Source organism: Oryctolagus cuniculus, chromosome 7 (assembly GCF_964237555.1).
Source record: "Oryctolagus cuniculus chromosome 7, mOryCun1.1, whole genome shotgun sequence".
NCBI classification, from domain to species: Eukaryota; Metazoa; Chordata; class Mammalia; order Lagomorpha; family Leporidae; genus Oryctolagus; species Oryctolagus cuniculus.
Window position 1 is genome coordinate 119,394,632 of NC_091438.1, and position 19,766 is coordinate 119,414,397.

The window sequence follows — 19,766 nt, forward strand, 5'->3', positions numbered from 1 at the left end:
ATTTACCACCCCTGACCTACCAGAAAACATCCCACCTTGGCAACACACGACTGTAGAGCTGCAGCTCCCTGCCTCGGCCCGCAAGGCAGGGTGCAGCAGGCTGTGTGTGGCTAACCCAGAAAGACCAGCGCTCCACAGGCAGCCTCCTCCCAGTGTGTTTCCCCTTTGCGCAGCTGCCAAGAGGAAAAGCCTCGGCTGAGCCCTCGCCAGTCAGGGGCCCTCCGTGCTCACTCATCCTTCCCACCGCCATCAGGAGTGAGGGGGGGGCTTTCCAGGGGCTGGCATCACTGCCCCCACATCCCTCATGCTGTCAGGTCTTCCTTTTCTGGGCATTATATACTTTTGAGCCATTTGAGGGAACATTTCATCAGCGAGGGTAAAAAAAATCCACACGAGCCGTAGGCGTTAACTAATTAGCTTGATTTAAGGGGCAAGGGTAAAAGAAAAAAATGGCAAACACGAAATCGTAACTACAGACCTGACATAGTATTTATGGCCCTGTATTTCCTGAAAAAACACAGATGGAATATGTTTGTCTTTGAAAAGTTTTTATGGATTTCAGCAGCCAGTTCCTGTGGATTCCTTGTCCCCTCGTTACTGTCGTGGTTACTTTTGATATTGGGTTGAGAGGAGGGGTTTTGGGGATGATTCGGGCCAGGCAGGGGCTCCTGTGCAGCACTGGGACGACTCTGGAATTGATGGGCTAGGGGCCTTCCCAGCCTTGGAACCCGAGAATCTCCTCTTGTCTGATTCACGTGGTTGTGGTCGCAGACTCCAAGACCTGCGGTAATTGAGGTGCTTATTAGCTCTATAAAATTACATCATCTTAGAATGGGAGTCCCAGGATCGCAGAGGCACAGAAATTCCAAGTCTTGAATTCTGGAGTCCTGAGGGCTCCGTGAGACAGAATCTGAGAGTTCTGTGGGGTCAGTGTCCGGTTACTGCCCTACCCCAGGGGACACTTCAGGGTGCCCAGTGCCCTCAGTCTTTCCTCCTTTTGCTGCGGCCTCTGCTCTGACCCCTCCCCAGCCTACTCCATCTTGGCCTTCTACAACTGGGGAGAGTGCAGCCTTTCACAGTGCAGATGCTGCAGGCACGGGCGGCAGTGAGATAGGCTGAGAGGGAGGGAGAGCCCGCCACCCTGCAAACCACCCTAAGGAAGAGGAGGCCCTGGGAAGCCCTTCCCTCCAGCCAGCCGCCTATCTCACAGGAACATTCCTGTCCCTTTCAAGGCCTTCCTGTGAGCCATCGAGGGGGAAGGGTCCCCACAGTCCCCTGTGGTGGTGTCTGGTGGTGCCTCACACCCCGGGTGGAAAGGACACACACAGGATCCTGGGGGGTGGTCAGTGCCCCAACAGGGGCAGTAGTGTAGTCCAGCTATACCTTAGGTTTTCCTCAAGGATCCTTTTTAGTAGCTTTTCATGACAAATAATATGAAATACTTAGAAATATATAAAGTAGTGAGCCGGCGCCGTGGCTCAATAGGCTAATCCTCCACCTTGCGGCGCCGGCACACCGGGTTCTAGTCCCGGTTGGGGCGCCGGATTCTGTCCCGGTTGCCCCTCTTCCAGGCCAGCTCTCTGCTATGGCCAGGGAGTGCAGTGGAGGATGGCCCAGGTGCTTGGGCCCTGCACCCCATGGGAGACCAGGAAAAGCACCTGGATCCTGGCTCCTGCCATCGGATCAGCGCGGTGCGCCGGCTGCAGCGGCGGCCATTGGAGGGTGATCCAACGGCAAAAGGAAGACCTTTCTCTCTCTGTCTCTCTCTCTCACTGTCCACTCTGCCTGTCAAAAAAAAAAAAAAAAAAAAAAAGAAATATATAAAGTAGTAATTATTAGAAGTGAACTTTAAACTTACATGTGCTTTGAGTCACCGTGTGTGAGCAGCTCTGAGAACTGACAGATATATCACATCGTGTTACTGCTGTTACAGGGAGGAAAGAGAACAGGGACTTTGAAAACACTCCTGATCCAAAAGCCGCTACTCTCCCTGTGTCTGCTCTGTTCCCTTTGAAGTTCATCATTGCATTCCTGGTACTTGGTGCCTAAGCACCACATTTCGTGGCATGTGGTCAGCATTCAGGATATGTCTGTTGAATAAATGAGTTATTAACACTTTGATTTTTTTGAGCATTTTCTAATGTACAGAGAATTTTGGGTTCTACTCTTTTCATTTCATATAATTTATTTAATATTAATCCTTGTGATGTGGCAGATTCACATAAAGCATGGTTGACCATTGGCAGTTGCTCCTGTTTTCCACACAGCCTTTTTACAAGTGAGGCAGTGAGCATCCTCTTCTTCATGGAGGTTGGTGGGGAGAAATGGTAGGTGTAGGAAGGGATTGCCTTATAATCATTTGAGATTTCTCATTTCGTGTATGGTGTGTAATTTGTGGTAAGTGGGCTATTTCCTATTTTTCTAATAAATGAAAATGTTTTTCTCACTTACTAACTAGAGAATCCACCAAAAGTGTGATTTTAATTAACTGCATAATAATACAACTTGAGTGCATTTTTAAGTAACTGAAGTTGTTGAATCACATTTAGTGCTTAATGATGAGGTTTAATTGTATCTTTTTTTTTTTTTTTAAGAAAAGATTTTTTTGAAAGCCAGAAGCCAGGAACTCCATTCTAGTCTCCCACATGAGTGGCAGGGTCCCAAGTGCTTGGGCCTCCTTCTGTGGCTTTCCTGGGTGCATTAGTCGGAAGCTGGATTGGAAATGGAGAAGCTAGGACTCAAATGGGTGCTCTGACATGGGCTGCAGGTGCTGCAGGTAACAGCTTAACCCACTGCAATACAATGCCAGCTCCAAGTTTTGCACAGCCTTTGACTCCATAAACCCACATTTAGGAATTTATCCTAAGGCTCTAGGTATAGACAGACATGAAGATATGGCTATAGGAACTTTCATTACATGATTATTTCCAGTTCTTCTCTTTTCTAAACAAGCTTAGCCCCAGCTTTGAAGGACAGGTAAACTAAAGGATGTACAACCATTAAATGGAGTACTGTGCAGTCATAAAAATTACTGGAAAGGACTTTTTGCAGTCTGGCTCTAGCAAATCAGCTTGTGTCAGACTAGCCGTCTATCTAAGGCCACTTCGTGTTGCTGTAATGAACAGAATTCACGAGCTCTCAGTTCTGGAGGGTCAGGGGCCAGCACCTGCGAGGACCTTCCTGCAGCAGCATCCTACGGCAGAAGGTGTCATGTGTCAGGAGGACAGAGAGAGGGCGAGAGGGAGAGCAAAAGGAGCAAACCCGCCCCTGCAGTAACAGCATCAGACAGCCTCAGCACCTCCAGATGGTCCCACCTCTCAGTACCACGATGGTACGAATTAACTTCCCGAGGGCATTGTGGAGAGGACAGACATTTAAACCGTCACAGCTTCCCTCTGTATAAAATACAGCATCTGTCTGTTTGAAGACGTTAAAGAACGGCCAGGACAGCCATGATTTGAAGGAAGGGACAGTTTACAGTGCTGTAGGGCTGAGAGTCAGAGTGCCCTGCTGAGCCTTCCGGCACTGGGGAGGCAGGAATGGGGCCACCAAACAGGCAGAGCTCCAGAGACCAGGATGGAAAGTGCTGAAATGTGAGCCTCGCACTCCGGTTGCTCTTGCTTCCATGATATTTGCAGATTCTAAGTGGCCCAAGCTGAGGGGTAGAGAAATCCTCAGAGCATGGGGGCAGCTAAGAGGCTAAGGTGCTAGGCAGAGCTTTCGACAGCTTCAGGTTCTGAGAAGACGAATGCTGAAGTTCAGGGTTAGCCAAGGAGGAGCCTGGCTTCCCAAATTTCAAGTTGGGGACCCTGAAGGGAAGCATCCTAAGAAGAAGGGTGAGTCAGAAATAAAGGAGCTTTTGCAAAGATTGAAGCCCAGCTTCAAAACAACTTAATTCCAGGTTGGATTAAGATTTTCCCCTAAACCACCCTTAAGCAGCGTAAGAAAATTCTCTGTGGAGGAAGACATCACCCAGAGCCTGTGCAAATTTCTCACACGATATTGGACGTCCAGTCACAAATTACCAGGGATTCCAGGAGGCAGTCCAAGAGGGTGAAAACAGACTCACAGGTAGTGCAGATGTTGAAGTCATCAGATACAGGATTTAGGATAACTGTGGGGCCATCTTTGTGGCACAGCTGGGTAAGCCACCACTTAATGATGCCGGTATCCCATGTCAGAGTGCTAGCTCCAGTCCCAGCTATTCTGCTTCAAATCCAGCACCTGCTAATGTGCTTAGGAGAGCAGCAGAAGGTGGTCCAGTACTTGGGCCCCTGACGCCCGTGTGGGAGAACTGGATAGAGTTCCTGGCTCCTGGCTTTGGCCTGGCCCACCCCTGGCTGTTGTGGCCATTCAGTGAGTGAACCAGCTAATGGACTCACTCACTCACTCACTCTTTCTTTCTCTCTTACTCTCTCACTGTGCCTATCAAGTGGATAAAATAAAAGTTTAAAAAAGAAAACTTCTGAAAACTAAACTCAGAGGCAGCTATTTGGCACAGCAGTTATGGCCCCATGTAGGACACTCATATCCCCTGTTGGAGGGCCTTGGGTTTGCCGATTTCAGCTTCCTGCTGATGCATATCCTGGGAGACTTGGGTCCCTGTTACCCATGTGGGAGTCCTGAATTGAGTTCCAAGCTCCTGGATTCAGCCTGGTCCAGCCCCAGTCTTTGTAAGCATTTGGGCTGTGAACCTTTGGGTGGAAGATCTCTGTCTGCCTCTCTCCCTGCCTTAACACTAAATAAACATTTAAAATTTGAAAATTTTTTAAAGAAACCAAACATAAAATAGCCAGGAGTAAGGAGGAAGATGCAACAGTCTTGGAAGACTTAGAGATGACTGCTCAAGAAATGATGAAATCCTGTAGACAGTAGAATAAATCTGTGAGGAGTTTTCAAAGAGTTTGTGGAAAAGAACATGGACTAGGTGGGACAAAGAAGCAAAGAGTAAGGTTGTAGACTTAAACCCAAATACATGGCAATTACATTAAATGTAAATGAGGCAAATGGATTTTACTCAAATTAAAAATAATGCAAGAAAAATAAAAATTATTTTGTTGAAGAATATTGTATTAATGAGGATTCTTTTGGTTGTTAGTAAAGAAAGCCTATTAAGTACTAGAAAGGAATTTGTTCCCACAAAAGGTACCCGATGTCATCAGCACGGGACTTAGTTTCTCTGCTGTTCTACTTGAGGTGCCCTGGCGTGTGGATATTGTACCCCCCACTGGCTTCTCTTGGGATAACAAAGTGGCCTCCATCAGCTCCCAGGGCCGCCCTGGTCCCCATTCACCTGCAGGAGGGTCCAGGCTGCTCTTTCCCCAATCTGCAAGCAGGAGCTCCAGGTTTCTAAAAAGCAGCCTGTGTCACGTGCATGCCTCTGAGCCAATCACTGAGGCCTCTTCCCAGGAGATGAGGTCGTGCTGCTGGGTTCAGGCCTTCCACAACCCACTGTGGAAGTTCACAGGAACCCCCAGGGGTTCATAGGAACAACAATTATAGCAAATACATACAGCCTACAGGGTACTAAATACTGTCCTAGATCCTTTATATGTGGCATAGTGTTTAAAAAAAAAAAGACTCTTCCTAAAGTTTATTTATTTATTTGAAAGGCAGAGTTACCACAAGAAAGAAAGGAAAAGGATCTTCCACCCGCTAGTTTACTTTCTAAATGGCTGCAATGGCTGGGGCTGGGCCAGGCAAAAGCCAGGAGCCAGGAACTCCATCTGGTTCTCCCACATGGGTGCAGGAACCCAAATTCGTGGGCCATCCTGTGACGCTTTCCCCATGTGCATTAGCAGGGAGCGGGATTGGAAGTGGAGCAGCCGGGACTTGAACCAGCACCCATATGGGATGCCAGCATTGCAGCAGCGGCTTAACCTGCCAAGCCATAGTGCCAGTCCCTGTATGTGACATAGTAGCCCATTTCACTTTGTGAACCTTGTTGCAGAGAAGCTAAGACACTTGACTTGGACAAAGTCACACAGCTCATCAGTGGCAGCACCAGGACTAAAGGCCGGTCTAACCCCAGAATATGTACTCTTACCCCCGTGTCTTACTCTCTTTTCGAGCTCTGTAGATGGGTATGGGAACTGTGGATCCTTTTGGGGGTGGCTAGAGGGAATGGATACTTGGTGTTGTTTTTTTTTTTTTTTTTTTTTTGAGGGGCTTAAATATATTTTTATATTTCTACTCTGTTTTTCTATCTTAAAATAATGTGATTATTGATGACATTTAGGATGAGGTGAGGTATCTGTTCAACATGACCTGGTAAAAGTAATTACTATATTATTATATTACTATTCAATGTGAGCCCAAATCTTACAGGTCTTAGGTATTCCAAGTGTTAAATTGGTCATGAATTACCTGCCCTGAATGGACTTACAGCTGTTACCCTAAAGCCACAGTGGAACAAGGAAGAGCTTATGTTTTCCCAGAATTTGTGCAGAAAAGGAAAAGCACATCATTGGCAATTACTCTTTTTCATGTCCAATGTAATGTATTGCACAAAATCAGGATTTTCGTGTTTAACATAAAAAGAAAATTATAGAGAAATGGGAGATCTCTAATTATTGTTTAGGTTAATTTACCAACATCAAAGAAATTCAAATAGTCAGCAGCCTTGAAAATGCTTTAATTTTTTTTAAAGATTTATTTGTTTATTTTTAAAATCAGAGTTACAGAGAGGGAGAGACTTTCCACCTGCTGGTTCACTACCCTGATAGCCTCAATGGCCAGCAGTGGGCCAGGCCAAAGCCAGGAACTTCATCTGGGTCTCCCACGTGGGTGGCAGTGGCATAATCACTTGGGCTATCTTTTGCTGCTTTTTCCAAGCCATTAGCAGGGAGCTGGATTGGAAATGGAGCAGCCAGGACATGAACCAGCACTTACACGGAAGGCATTGGCCTTACCTGCTATGCTTATGTGCAAGAAAGATGTGTTTGAAAAGACCACAGCTTGAAAAATGGTTTTTGACCCTTCTCAATGGCCACTTGAAACAAAGAGAATCCTTACTTGATTTAACTTCTACTATAACTAGAAGCCTGGTATAAAATCTTCCTTTGAAACATTTTCTGTTGTACTAGCATTGTGGCACAGCAGGTTGGGCCACCACCTGAAATGCTGGCATCCATATGACCACTGGTTCCTGTCCTGGCTGCTCTACCTCCAGTTTACTTCCCTGCTAGTGCACCTGGGAGAGCAGTGGAGAATGGCCCAGGGATTTGGGCCCCTGCCACCCATGTGGTAGACCCAGATGAAGCTCCCTGCTTGTGGCTTCAACCTAGCCCGGCCCTGGCCATCGTGCCCATTTGAGGAATAGGCCAGTGACTAGAGGATCTCTCTCTCCCTCCTTCCCCTACACTGTAACTCTGCCTTTCAATGAATAAATCTTTAAAAAAAAAAAACCACTTTCCATTACAGAAACTAAAGAAAACAAAGCTATTATGTTTGGAAATCACTGGGGGTCTAAAGTTTCAGAGGAGACGCACAGTTTATGGGACATGTAGAGGACTTCTTTTGTGGGCCCATTGGATGACCATTGAATGAACATTTCTTGGCAGAGCTCTGGAGGGCTATTCAAGTGTGTGTGTTTGCTATGTTGAAGAAACAGGGAAGAAAAGCTTGTAGCAAAGAGAACTGGACCAACATGTGATTGGGTTGTCTAGTTATAAATAATAAATAGCAAAAATAAAATAATTAGGATTTTCCTATTGTTTAGGGCCCAGATTCACTTTCAAGTTTTTATAACAAATGGGTACTAATCTGGTAGCAGAAGAGAGTCCAAGGGAAGAGAGGTGACCTTTCACATGTGTGTGCACATCCGTAAATACCTTCATACACACGCGTGCTGGCCCTGGGCTGCCCGCTTCCTGGCCTGGACGGGGACAGAGCTGCTCGGGTTTCCTTTGCGGCGCCGTCCTGAGGTGAGCCTGCTCAAGTTTTACTGGCCCGAGTCCCTGTAAATCTAGCTTAGCTTTAAAGGCGGATTTATGGGGTTCTTGCGGTCTGGGATAAGAGAAGGTGGGCAGCCCTAAGCCCGGCATGAGGCCTCAAGCGTCAGGCACTGCCGCTTTGGAGGCCCTGTGGGGGTTATAGGCCCCCTGATGGCCGTGAGTGCCCAGGGTGGCTCCAGCAGGCGAGTGGGCCGTGGCCAACCCTGCGCACCAGGCTGTGGAGAGCACAGAAGAGGCGCAGCCGCCCACCTTCCTGCCTCTCATCTGTCAGGAGCCCTGGCTGCTCTGCAGCCTGTTGGGTTTTGTGAGGAGGGAAGAGGGATGACATGACAGCCTGGTGTGGCAGTAGGGCCTGGCTCTGCCTCTGCTGCGTGTGCTTAGATCAGCCCCTCACACCCCTGGACCTGGGCAACAGGAAGCCCCGTGTCTGCCATGCCCTGGGACCTCCATGGTGCTCCTGCTGCCAGGGCCTGGCATATGGCAAGCCCGGCACCTGCACGCCCACTGCTCAGAAGGGAAAGCAGCCTCAGTGAGGGGGTCCCACCTCTGCCCAGCTCTGCCTTGCCCTAACCAAGCCTTGGTGGCCAGAGATAGCCACTCTGTGACTGCGAGCGCTTATGTAGGTGAGAAAATGAACTCAGGACAGTCCTAGCCACGGTCCCTTCCAGAGCTTGAAAACACTTGTGTAGACCTAACTGGGTGCTGGGCGGGAAGGGGACAGCTCCAGTGGGTCCTGCCGCCTGGAAAACCCACTCAGCTGGGGTGTGTGCATCTCTTCCTCCAGCTGGGTTCCTGTGTCCCCGTCTGTGTGTGAAGGAATTTGGACGGGACCACGTCTAGGAGTGTGCCGACATCCGCAGCTCTGGGGCTTGGCTTTTGCATAGGTGCAGGGGGCATTGTCATGGCAGAGTAGAGTGTTAGAACCTGACTCCACAGTGGTGTTGTGAGGATCTGGAGATAAAGCGTCGCGTAACTGGCACATGTGGGTGTGCAAAAGGTGCACTCTAAACAGCAACTGTTTGCAGGGACTCCTGTGAGCTCTGGGTGGGGGAGAGCAAGGAAGCTTCCAGAAATGCACTTCTAATGAGCCCTGAGGGCTCAGGGGAACATAGGAGGGTCAGGCACCCTGATTAGATGGCAGAGACAGGCAGCTGCCAAAGCATCATGGGAGTGCAAGGGGCCACCCAGGCTGTGGAGCTCCCAGAGCCAGCAGAGGGCATTTCCATTTACTGAGTGCCTACCAGAGGCCAGCCCTGCATTCAAGGTTTGGCAGTGATTTTCCCACCACTTGTAAGTCTTCCCATTTTACAGGTGCCGGCGATTATGATCGCTTCCCATTTTGAGTCCCTGTCTCTGCTGCATGAGATCAGGGATTGGTAAATTAATAGCCCAAGAGCCAATGACCTGTTATTTTAAACAAGATTTTGTTGGAACACAGCCCCACTCATTTGTTTCAATATTATTTTTATGCATTTTTATTTATTTATTTTAAAAGAATAGATGGAGGGAGGGAGAGTGAGAGATACAAACAGAGATCTCCTATCTGGTCATTCATAGTCAGCCAGGCCTGGACCAGGCGGACACCAGGATACAGAGCTCAGTCTGGGTCTCCTAGGGACGTAAGTACGTGAGCTATCCCCTGCCGCTCCCTCCCAGGGTGCACATTGAGAAGCTGGAGTGAAGAGCGGAGGCACTCTGATACGGGATGCAGGCATTCCAAGTGGTGGTTTTTTTTCATTTAAAGATTTATTTATGGGGCAGGTGCTGTGGCATAGCAGGTAAAGCTTCTGCCTGCAGTGCTGGCATCCCATATGGGCGCCGGTTCAAGTCCTGGCTGCTCCACTTCTGATCTAGTTCTCTGCTATGGCCTGGGAAAGCAGTAGAAGATGGTGCAAATCTTTGGGTCCCTGCACCCGTGTGAGAAGACCCAGAGGAAGCTCCTGGCTTCTGGCTTCAGAGCAACAAAGAAGGAGAGAGAGAGAGAGAGAGAGAGAGAAATCTTCCATCCACTGGTTTACTGCCTAAATGGCTGCAGTGGTCAGGGTCAGGCCAGGCAGAAGCCAGGATCCAGAAACTTCATCTAGGTCATCCATGTGGGTACAGGGGCCCCAGGACTTGGACCATCTTCCACTTCTTTCCCAGGCGCATTAGCAGGGAGCTGGATCAGAAGTGGAGCAGCCGGGACTTGAACTGACACTCATCTGGGATGCTGGCGCTATAGGCGGCAGCTTTAACTGCTATGGCACAGAGCCTGACCCCCAAATGATTTTTTTTTTAAGATTTATTTTTTATTTATTTGAAAGACAGAGTTGCAGAGAGAGATAGAGACAGAGAGGTTTTCCCACCGTTGGTTCACTCCCCAGATGGCTGCAGCGGCTGGAGCTGGGCTGATCTGAAGCCAGGAGCCAGGAGCTTCTTCTAGGTCTCCCATATGAGTGCAGGGGCCCAAGGACTTGGACCATCTTCTACTGCTTTCTCAGGCCATAGCAGAGAGCTGGATTGGAAGAGGAGCAGCCGGGACTAGAATCGGCGCCCATATGGGATGCTGGCTCTTCAGGCCAGGGCTTTAACCTACTGTGCCTCAGCACCGGCCCCCCAAATGGTGTTTTAACTGCACACTAGGTACCACCCCAGGTCACATATTGCTTGTGGCTGCTTTTTGCATTGTGGCTGGGTGCTGAATTGAGCGGTGGTGGCAGAGACTGTGTGACCCACCAAGGCTAAACTACTGGGTCTTGCCTTTTATAGAAACATTTGCTGAGTAACATGGCTGAGCTAGGCAAGTCTGAGCCCCACTCTTGCTGTGTGAGCTTGGGCCAATCACTTGCCGCCTCTGAGTCTGCCCAGCAACTCCCAAGGGTTCCACCGAAGCCCACGGGTGATTAAACTGCAAAGTGCGGTTCCGTCTCACCAGCCTGGTACCTGGTGGTCACTGAGAGTCTGCTTGCTTGGAAACAAGAAGGCAGTCATGCTGTAGGCCGCCCTGCATCCAGCTGCTGGCTGCTCCCGAGGCTGAAGGAGGTGCATCTGGGCCCGAGATGCTGAATGCATCATTGTCCACTCTCATGCAGACTTGGCAGGTTTCAGCATAAATTAAAATTCTTGTGGGGAGTCACCTTATATGTGGTGCCGCTTTATGGCCAAGTCATTACGGTAATTTGCAAAGCTCTCTGGTGTGTAACTAGAGCCATTCGCTTTGGGCTTGCCGGCTGTGACCTCACTCAGGCTGCCCCATCCTGCGTGTAGTGAACCCTAATGCATGGGGCTTTGCCCTCCTGAGTCATGGCCTCTCTGCCATGAGCTTGAGAAGAAATAATGATCATCACATTGCTTTGCTTTTTCTAAGATGAGAATTTAAAATTTTTTAAATTTATTTTTGTTTGAAAGGCAGAGGGATAGAGAGAGAAGGCAGAGAAAGACAGATCTTTCATCTGCCGGTTGACTCCCCAGATGCAACAGCTGGAGTTGGACCAGGCTGAAGCCAGGAGCCTGGAACTCAGTCCAGATCTCCAGTGTGGGTGGCAGGGACCCATGTGCTTGGGCCATCACTTCTTGCCTCCCAGTGTGCGCATTAGTAGGAAGCTAAAACTGGAAGTAGATTTGAGGCTCGAACCCAGGTGCTCTGATACGGGATGCAGATGTCCCAGTGGAGTCTCAGCCACTGCATCAGTGCCCACCCCCGTCATGACTGAGTGCTCACTGTGCCAAATGCACGGTGATCCTAGCCTTGGGCGGTCAGTGTTAGCACTTTTTTTTTTTTTTAAATATATTGATTTATTTTATTTGAAAGGCAGAGAGGCAGAGGTAGAGAGAGAGGCCTTCTGTCTGCTGGTTCACTCCCCAGATGGCCGCAACGGCTGGAGCTGGGCCGATCTGAAGCCAGGAGCTTCTTCCAGGCCTCCCACATAGGTGCAGGGGCCCAAGGATTTGAGCCATCTTCTGCTTTCCCAGGCCATAGCAGACAGCTAGATCAGAAGTGGAGCAGCTGGGACTTGAACTGGCACCTAATGGGATGCCGGCAATGCAGGCGGCCCCAGCATCGTTTTATAGGTGAGGAAACTGGTGAGGAAACCAAACTACATTTTTACTTGGCTTTGGAAGTGCCAGTCTGAGCTCTGCTGTGGATTTGCTGTGTGACTGGGGCAGGCCCTTGGCAAGCCTCAGTTTTACCTATTAATGAAGCAGATGGTCCATCAGTCCCAGCTATGACACTCCAGGGCTTCTTACCCACTTCCTGCACACAAGGACCTGCCACTCTCCATGCCTCCAAAGGAACTTCCTTTGTGTGGGGGAAACCAGGTCCAAGGTCTGCTCCTGGCCCTTGTGGCACAGAAGGAGACATGGCTGTGGCTGCAGCTCCTCCCTGGAACCTGCACACTGGCCTCAGAGCATCAGGGTGATGTGTGCCTCTCATTCCTGGCCTCCCTGAGAAAGATCCGACCTCCCTCGCTGAAGGCGGATAGTGAGCAGGAGTGGGCCTCCCCTGGGTCTTGCTCTTGGGGACAGAGAAGCCAGACTGTAACAGGCAGGAGCTGTACCCTGTCTTTCCTGGAAGTGGCAATGGCAGCAGCATCACTGAGACACATACAGCCTCTGGTCAAACTCCAGCCTTTGTGGGGCAGAGTCCGGCATGGGCGTCGGAGACCTCAGTCGGGGCTGCAGCTATATCAGCAACTGCGTGTGACCTGGAGTAGCTCCTTGCCAGCTCTGATGGTCGGTGTCCCTTTGTGAGGCTTGAGGCCAAAGCTTCCACAGGGTGCCGTGAGGGTCAGCAGACAGAGGCACGAATGGGCTTGAGCACAAGACTTGGCGATGGTGACCTGAGGGGGTCCCTCCACCCTCCTTCCCACACCAGCGTGTGTGCTTATTGTGGGAAGACCTCTGCTGTGTCCAGAAGGAGGAAACTGACAGGCTCCCATTGCTGGTTGAGCAGTGACTGTTCTCACAGAGGTGATGGGCTTGACCTTAGCTCAGCCCGTCACTCCCTGTGTGATCTTGGAGAACAGCTTCAGCTCTCTGATCTTCCTTGACATCCGAGTGGGAGGCACTTGTTTGTGTGTCTCCAGTCCACCTGTTGGTTGAGATGCAGCAGGACAGAGCTTGGCGCTTTGAAGTCGGAGGGAGCTGGATGGTGACCCCCAAGCCTGATCATAGGTACCTGATCTCTGCAAACCTGGACAGTTTTCATCTGGGAGATGGTTTTACTGAGCCTGCTGCGGCACGGACACACCAGGGCCTGGTGACTGCTAGGCTCCCCTCTCCTTCCCAGCAGGACTGGTGGGTCCTTGAAGGAAGCTCAGAACTGCACCGTCCACCCCGCAGACTCTGGGAGAAAGACCCTGGCGATGATTAAGCGCTCTCTGTGCCAAATACTATTAATGGTCATAAAATTATCCACAGTTTTCTGAGGCCCAGTCCCAGGGCTTGCCTCAGTGGGACAATAAAAGCGCATGCAGAAACGATTTGAAGAAGGCGAGGCCGGCCAAGCGGAGACGGAGTCAAACGAGCTGCAGCCTGCTCTCATTAACTCGGGCCATTCACATTTGTTACCAGGGATTTCTTTTTAATTAAAAAACAACCAAGTTATTAAAAAATAAGCCTGTGAGGGGTTGGCCGGGCAGCGCCGAGGCAAAGCGCTTCTCACAGCAGGCCGGTCTGGGGGCTTGGGGCGGGAAGGTGGCGGGGAGCAGATGTGTGTCTGAGGGCTCTCACCTGGGCCTGGGAACCTGGAGACTCGGCTGAGCCCCTCACCTGCTCCAGGCCCTCGAGAGCATTGCGTTCTCACCTGCAAACTATCGCGTACTCAGCAGGTGAATGCCTGGCACCTGTCCAGGCAGTGCCACGTGGCTGCTTAGCAAGCTGAGTGTCTGGCCTCAGCATGGGATAATGGGATAATCTAGCAAGGATCTGGGCTAGAATTAGGGTTAAAGGAGGTGGGCCCTTGCAGGTGGGCTCTCTCCAAGGCCACTTCTGATTACACAGCAATTAAGATGTGAGGTTTGGGTTGTCAGACCTGGGTCAGAAATCCAGTTCAGGGGTTAACTAGCTGTGTTTTCTTGGGTGAGTCATGTAACTTCCCCAGCCTTTGTCTTCTTGTCTGCAAAATGGGGGTAATCATACTCACCCCTTCCTCTGAGGGCAGTGGGGAAGCCCGGGTGGACCAGTGGCCTGCACGTCCTGCTCAGCCCAGGCTGTTTTTGCTATTGCTGTTGACCGGGTTGGTCATGTCCTAGTGTCAGCCTTGCTCTCGTCTTTGTGGCTTCTCCTGCTCCAGGTTGACAGCCTTTAGACAGAACTTGGGCTTGTTAATAACACTTGATTACATCTTTCGGGCATCATGTATGTTCTGAAGTGCTGTTTGACAGTGAAAACAACTCCCATTCCTGGTGCACCTGCCAATTGCCAGTACCCTGTGGGGGCTGTGTGCTGCTGCTCTCAGAGCCTCATGTTAGGCATCTCTGGAGAATCCATATGACTGGCCCATTCACACAGGGGCCGAGGGTCAGTCACGCACAGGGATTCGTCTGTGTGACGGAGTCGGCTCAGGGCCGAATAGGGTCCCAGAGCGAGGTCCTGAAGCCCATATCCTTTCTTAGCATCACCCTGTGAGCTGGCAGAGCAGAAAGTTCCAGAAGAGTTTCCGGCTTAATCATCCTCATCTGTAGATGAGAAAACTGGGGCCCAGACTGCGGAGGAGGCTGTACCTAGCGTTTCTGTTACACTTTGCACGGTTTTCTAAGGCCGTTCACATCTACTGTCTTGGCTGCTCTTCATCAAATAACCCATAGTTGGGCAAGGCAAAGCCTCTGATTGTTGAGTGGCTGAAGAACCACAGAGGGTACGGGGGCATAGACAACCATGCCCTCCATTTAGGTAGTATAATGCAATTCAGAAAACAACATTTGGTGAGCCTGGGCCCTAGCAGGTGCTGGTTGGTGAGTCCCAGCTCCTAACATGCCTCGGTGTACGTGGAAGCCACAGCTCCATGTCCACGCACCCCAGCTCGCATTGAGCCTGCTGTCCAGTAATTGAGCTGCAAGTGGCGTGAGGACGATACGCCGAGCTCTTCACCAGGGTTTCCTGCACAGCACACAGTGAGCATCCAGCACCAGTGAGATTGTCTTCCAACCCAGCGAGCCTCAGCTTCGGCCTCTGAGAGTTGAGGGTTTTAATACTGATCCTGCTGGGTGGTTATGGGAAGCCAGTGAGGTCTCCTGTGTATCAGGGGTCCTGTTAGTGCTGGCCCAGGGTGCGCTGCCCCTGTACCCCTCTGCAGGCTGCCCCACTCACTTTATGTCCTCTGTCCCCCTCTCTCTTTGCCTAGTGAATGGGAGCTTCAGCCACTGTGCCCCAGCCTCAGAGAAGAGCCTGCTGGACCTGGACCTTGCTGAGGGCCCTGGCCCCACCTGCCGCCAGGGCCTCTTTCTCCCTGTGGGTTCGCCCCCACCCCGGGGCCACCCCCCTGCCTGTGAGAGGCTGCTGCATTTCCCCCACCCCAACAGGTATGTGCCCACCCCAACCCCAACTGTTTCCTGTGCACATATCCCAGAGGCCAAGGGTGAAGGGCCTCAGGACTGCACCGAGTCTGCCTGGCTTGTGGACACACAGGGAAACTGAGGCAGAGGAGGACCAGGACATGGTCACAGCTGTGTGGTGCAATGATGGCTGCCAGGTCTAGACCTGCTCCTCTAGCCTTGCTGGCACTTTCTGAGGGATGCAAAGGGGATTCTAAAGGAGGTGCATTTCCCTGCTGTGCAGCTGAGGAGCCTTTTAGCATAGAGTCAGTACGAGTTGAGCATCCCTAATCTGAAAACTAGAAATCTGAAATGTTCCATGGTCTCAAATTCTTGGAAACTTCTGCACCAGACCTCCTGCAACATGGTGCAGTCAGAACACAGCACACTGAAAATATGGTATGAATTACCCTCAGGCTGTGTATACAAGGAAGATATGAAATATAAATTAATTTGATGTTTAGGCTTGGGTCCCTTACCCCAAGATATCTCCTTGTGCATTAATGCAAGTATTCCAAAATTCAAAAACATCTGAAATCCAGAATGCTTCTGTTCCAAGGGTTTTGGTTGAGGATACCAGACCTGTGGCTTCAGAAGAGGAAGGTTCAGGAAAGGTCGGGAAAGGAAAACCCCTGGGCAGAGAGGGACCCCTCCTCCAGTGCAGTCCCCTGCTGTAGGACCCCACCAGGGAGCTGTCCACTCAGGGCTGGCTCACTCTCACAGCTGTCTGCTCCGTGCAGAGGGGCCAGCAGGTTTCATATTGGTGGAAACCTGCCTCCTGCCACTTCTTTCAAATCCCCATCTGCTCTTTGGTGTTCTCTGGTTTGCTGACAGTGAGCTCGCTCAGAGGCCTTTGGGCACACTCGCTTGGCCCAGGGCCCTCACCCCTCCCCTGTCTGGGGTTTCTGGGATGGGGCTGCTTCACAGACCAGAGAGTTTAAAAACTGGCCCATTTTACTGGTTCAAAACCCAGCCCTTCACCAGCTATGTGTCAGGGCCTACTGTGTGCTGAGCAGTGTGATCAGGGCTGGGAGACCAGGGGAAAGGCAACCAAGATCTCCCTGGGTAAGGCTTATCCTCTGGTTGGGACTCTGCCACAGAAGATATTACTACTATCTAATATTTGTTAGATAATTAGTAATATCTAATAGAGAAATGGCCTCCTTTCATAATAGTAAGACTTCTGATTTAAAGTTGTACTCTTACAAGTATGTTTTTCATCACTAAAGTAAAATACCTGAGGCAGGTTCACTTCATAAAGAAAAGAGGTTGAGTAAACTCACATTTCTGGAGGCTCAAAGCCCAGGGTCCCCTTGGGGCAGCCTCTGGGGAGGGCCTGGCATCTGATGGTGTTACAGCAGCAGAAGTGCACATGGAAGAGATCACATCTCAAAACAGGAAGCCAGAAAGCAATTCAAGGGCTCGGATCACCCTTAGGACAATGCCCTCTCTCAAGAACTAGCCGAAGGGATCTGCCTTGTTCCTTCTGAGGGCAGCTCTGCCGGTGAGCTAATGACCTCCCAGAGGCCTTGCATAGTCTCCCAGCGCTACCACCCTGGGCACCCAGCCTTCAGCACGTGCATTAGTGCCCTCACAAACCCACCCACTGGAGGCTTCAACAGTCAAAAATTGGTTGCTAAAAATACAAGATCAAGGGGCCAGAAGATTTGGTTTCTCCTGCAGCCTCTTTCCTTGGCTTGCTGTGTCCTTATGTGGTCATTCCTTGGTCCATCATCTGTGTCCCAACCTCTATTTTTTCCCCAGAAACTTTTTATTTAAGACATACAAACGTCATTGCATTTCATAAATACAACTTTAAGAACATAGTGGTTCTTCCCACAGTGCCTGCCTTCCCACCTGTACTCCCACCCTTCTTCCTCCTCCCCCCTCTCCTATTCCCATTCTTATTTTTTTTACTAAGATCTTGTTTCAATTAACTTTATACACATAAGATTAACTATATTAAGTAAAGAGTTCAACAAATAGTATAAAAAAACTGTTCTCAGCAGTTGAGACAAGGGCTGTTCAAAGTCATCACATCTCAAAATGTTGATTTCACTCAGGTAGATTACCTTTAAGGTGCTCTATTAGTTACCACAGATCAGGGATAACATATTGTATTTGTGCTTTTGGGACTGGCTTATTTCACTAAGTATGATGTTTCCCAGTTTCATCCATTTTGTTGCAAACAACAGGATTTCATTTTTACCACTGTATAATATTCCACGGTATACATATCCCATAATTTCTTTATCCAGTCTTCAGTTGATGGACTTTTGGGTTGATTCTATACCTTAGATATTGTGAATTGAGCTGCAGTAAACATGGGGACACAGATCAATCTTTTGTATGGTGATTCCAATTTCCTTGGATAAATTCCCAGGGCTGAAATGGCTGGGTCATATGGTAGGTCTATATTCAGATTTCAGAGGTATCTCTATACTGTCTTCCACAGTAGCTATACCAGTTTATATTCCCACCAACAGTGGATGAGGGTACCTTTTCCCCACATCCTTGCCAGCATTAGTTGTTTATTGATTTCTGTATGAAAGCCATTCTAACAGGAGTGAGGTAAAACCCCATTGTGGTTTTGATTTGCATTTCCCTGATGGCTGGTGATCCTGAGTGTTTTTTTTTTTCAAGAGTGTATTGGCCATTGGAATTTCCTCTCTTGAAAAATGCCTGTTCAAGTCCTTTGCCCATTTCTTAACTGGATTGTTTACTTTGTTGTTTCTGAATTTCTTGAGCTCTTTATAGATTCCGAATGTTAGTCCTTTATCTTTTGCATAATTTGCAGATATTTTCTCCCATTCTGTTGGTTGCCTTTTCACTTTGCTGAGTGTTTCTTTTTCAGTGCAGAAGCTCCTCAGCTTGATGTAATTCCCATCTGTCAGTTTTGGCTTTGATTGCCTGTACTCCTGGGGTCTTTTTCATGAAGTCTTTGCCTATGCCAATGTCTTGCAGGGTTTCCCCAATGTTCTCTAATAAATTGATGGTATTGGGTCATAGATTTAGGTCTTTGATCCATTTTGAATGGATTTTTGTGTAAGGTGTAAGGTAGGGGTCTTGCTTCATACTTCTGCATGTGGAGAACCAGTTTTCCCAGCACCATTTGTTGAAGAGACTGTCCTTGCTCCAGGGATTGATTTCAGCTCCTTTGCCAAAGTTAAGTTGGTTGTAGATGTGTGAGTTGATTTCTGACATTGCTTTTATGTTCCATTGTTCTATCCATCTGTTTTTGTACCAATACAAAGCTGTTTTGATTACAACTGCCCTGTAGTATATCTTGAAATCTTGTATTGTGATGCTTCTGGCTTTGCTTTTGTTGTCTAAGTTTGATTTAGCTGTTTGGGGTTTCCTGTGTTTCCCTATGAATTTTAGCATCATTTTTCAATGTCTGAGAAGAATATCTTTGATATTTTGATTGGTATTGCCATGAACCTGTAAATTGCTTTTGGTGGTATGGATATTTTGATGATATTGATTTTTCCAATCCATGAACATGGAAGATTTTTCCATTTATTAGTGTCTTCTTCTATTTCATTAATATTTTGTAATTCTCATAGAATTATCTTTGATGACTTTGGTTAAGTTTATTCCAAGGTATTTGATTTTTTTGTAGCTATTGTGAGTGGTATTGATCTTTAGAAATTCTGTTTCAGCCGTGGCGTTTTCTGTGTATATAAAGGCTATTGATTTTTGTGTGTTGATGTTATATCCTGCCACTTCACCAAACTCTTTCATGAGTTCCAGGAGTTCTCTTGGTGGAGTCTTTTGGATCCCCTATATATAGAATCATATTATCTGCAAATAGGGATAGTATGATTTCCTCCTTTCCAATTTGTATCCCTTTGATTTCTTTTTCCATAATGGCTCTGGCTAAAACTTCCAGTACTATATTGAATAGCAATTGTGAGAGTAGGCATCCCTGTCTGGTTCTGGATCTTAGTCAGATTGCTTCCAACTTTCCCCCATTCAATAGGATGCTGGCTGTGGGCTTTTCATAAATTTCCTTGATTATATTTAGGAATGTTCCTTCTATACCCAATCTGCTTAAAGTTTTCATCATGAAGAAGTGTTGTATTTTATCAAATGCTTTCTCTGCATCTATTGAAGTAATCATATGATTTTTGTTCTTCAGTTTGTTAATGCGATATATCACATTGATTGATTTGAGAATGTTGAACCATCACTGCATACCAGGGATAAATCCTGCTTGATCCAGATGAATGATATTTCTGATGTTTTTGGATTTGATTGGCTTTGTTGAAGATTTTTGCATCTATGTTCATCAGGG

General features: G+C 48.6%; 1 protein-coding gene across 3 annotated transcripts in view; it reads left to right on the forward strand.

Annotated features, from left to right (window-relative positions):
• GLIS1 (GLIS family zinc finger 1) overlaps positions 1-19,766 on the forward strand; it is a 231,346-nt gene that overhangs the window by 130,242 nt on the left and 81,338 nt on the right. For all 3 annotated transcript variants that reach the window (XM_008265223.4, XM_051857746.2, XM_051857745.2), the window contains exon 3: positions 15,280-15,457. In XM_008265223.4, coding sequence (XP_008263445.2) covers positions 15,280-15,457 — 178 coding nt within the window. The remainder of the gene's footprint in view (positions 1-15,279; positions 15,458-19,766) is intronic.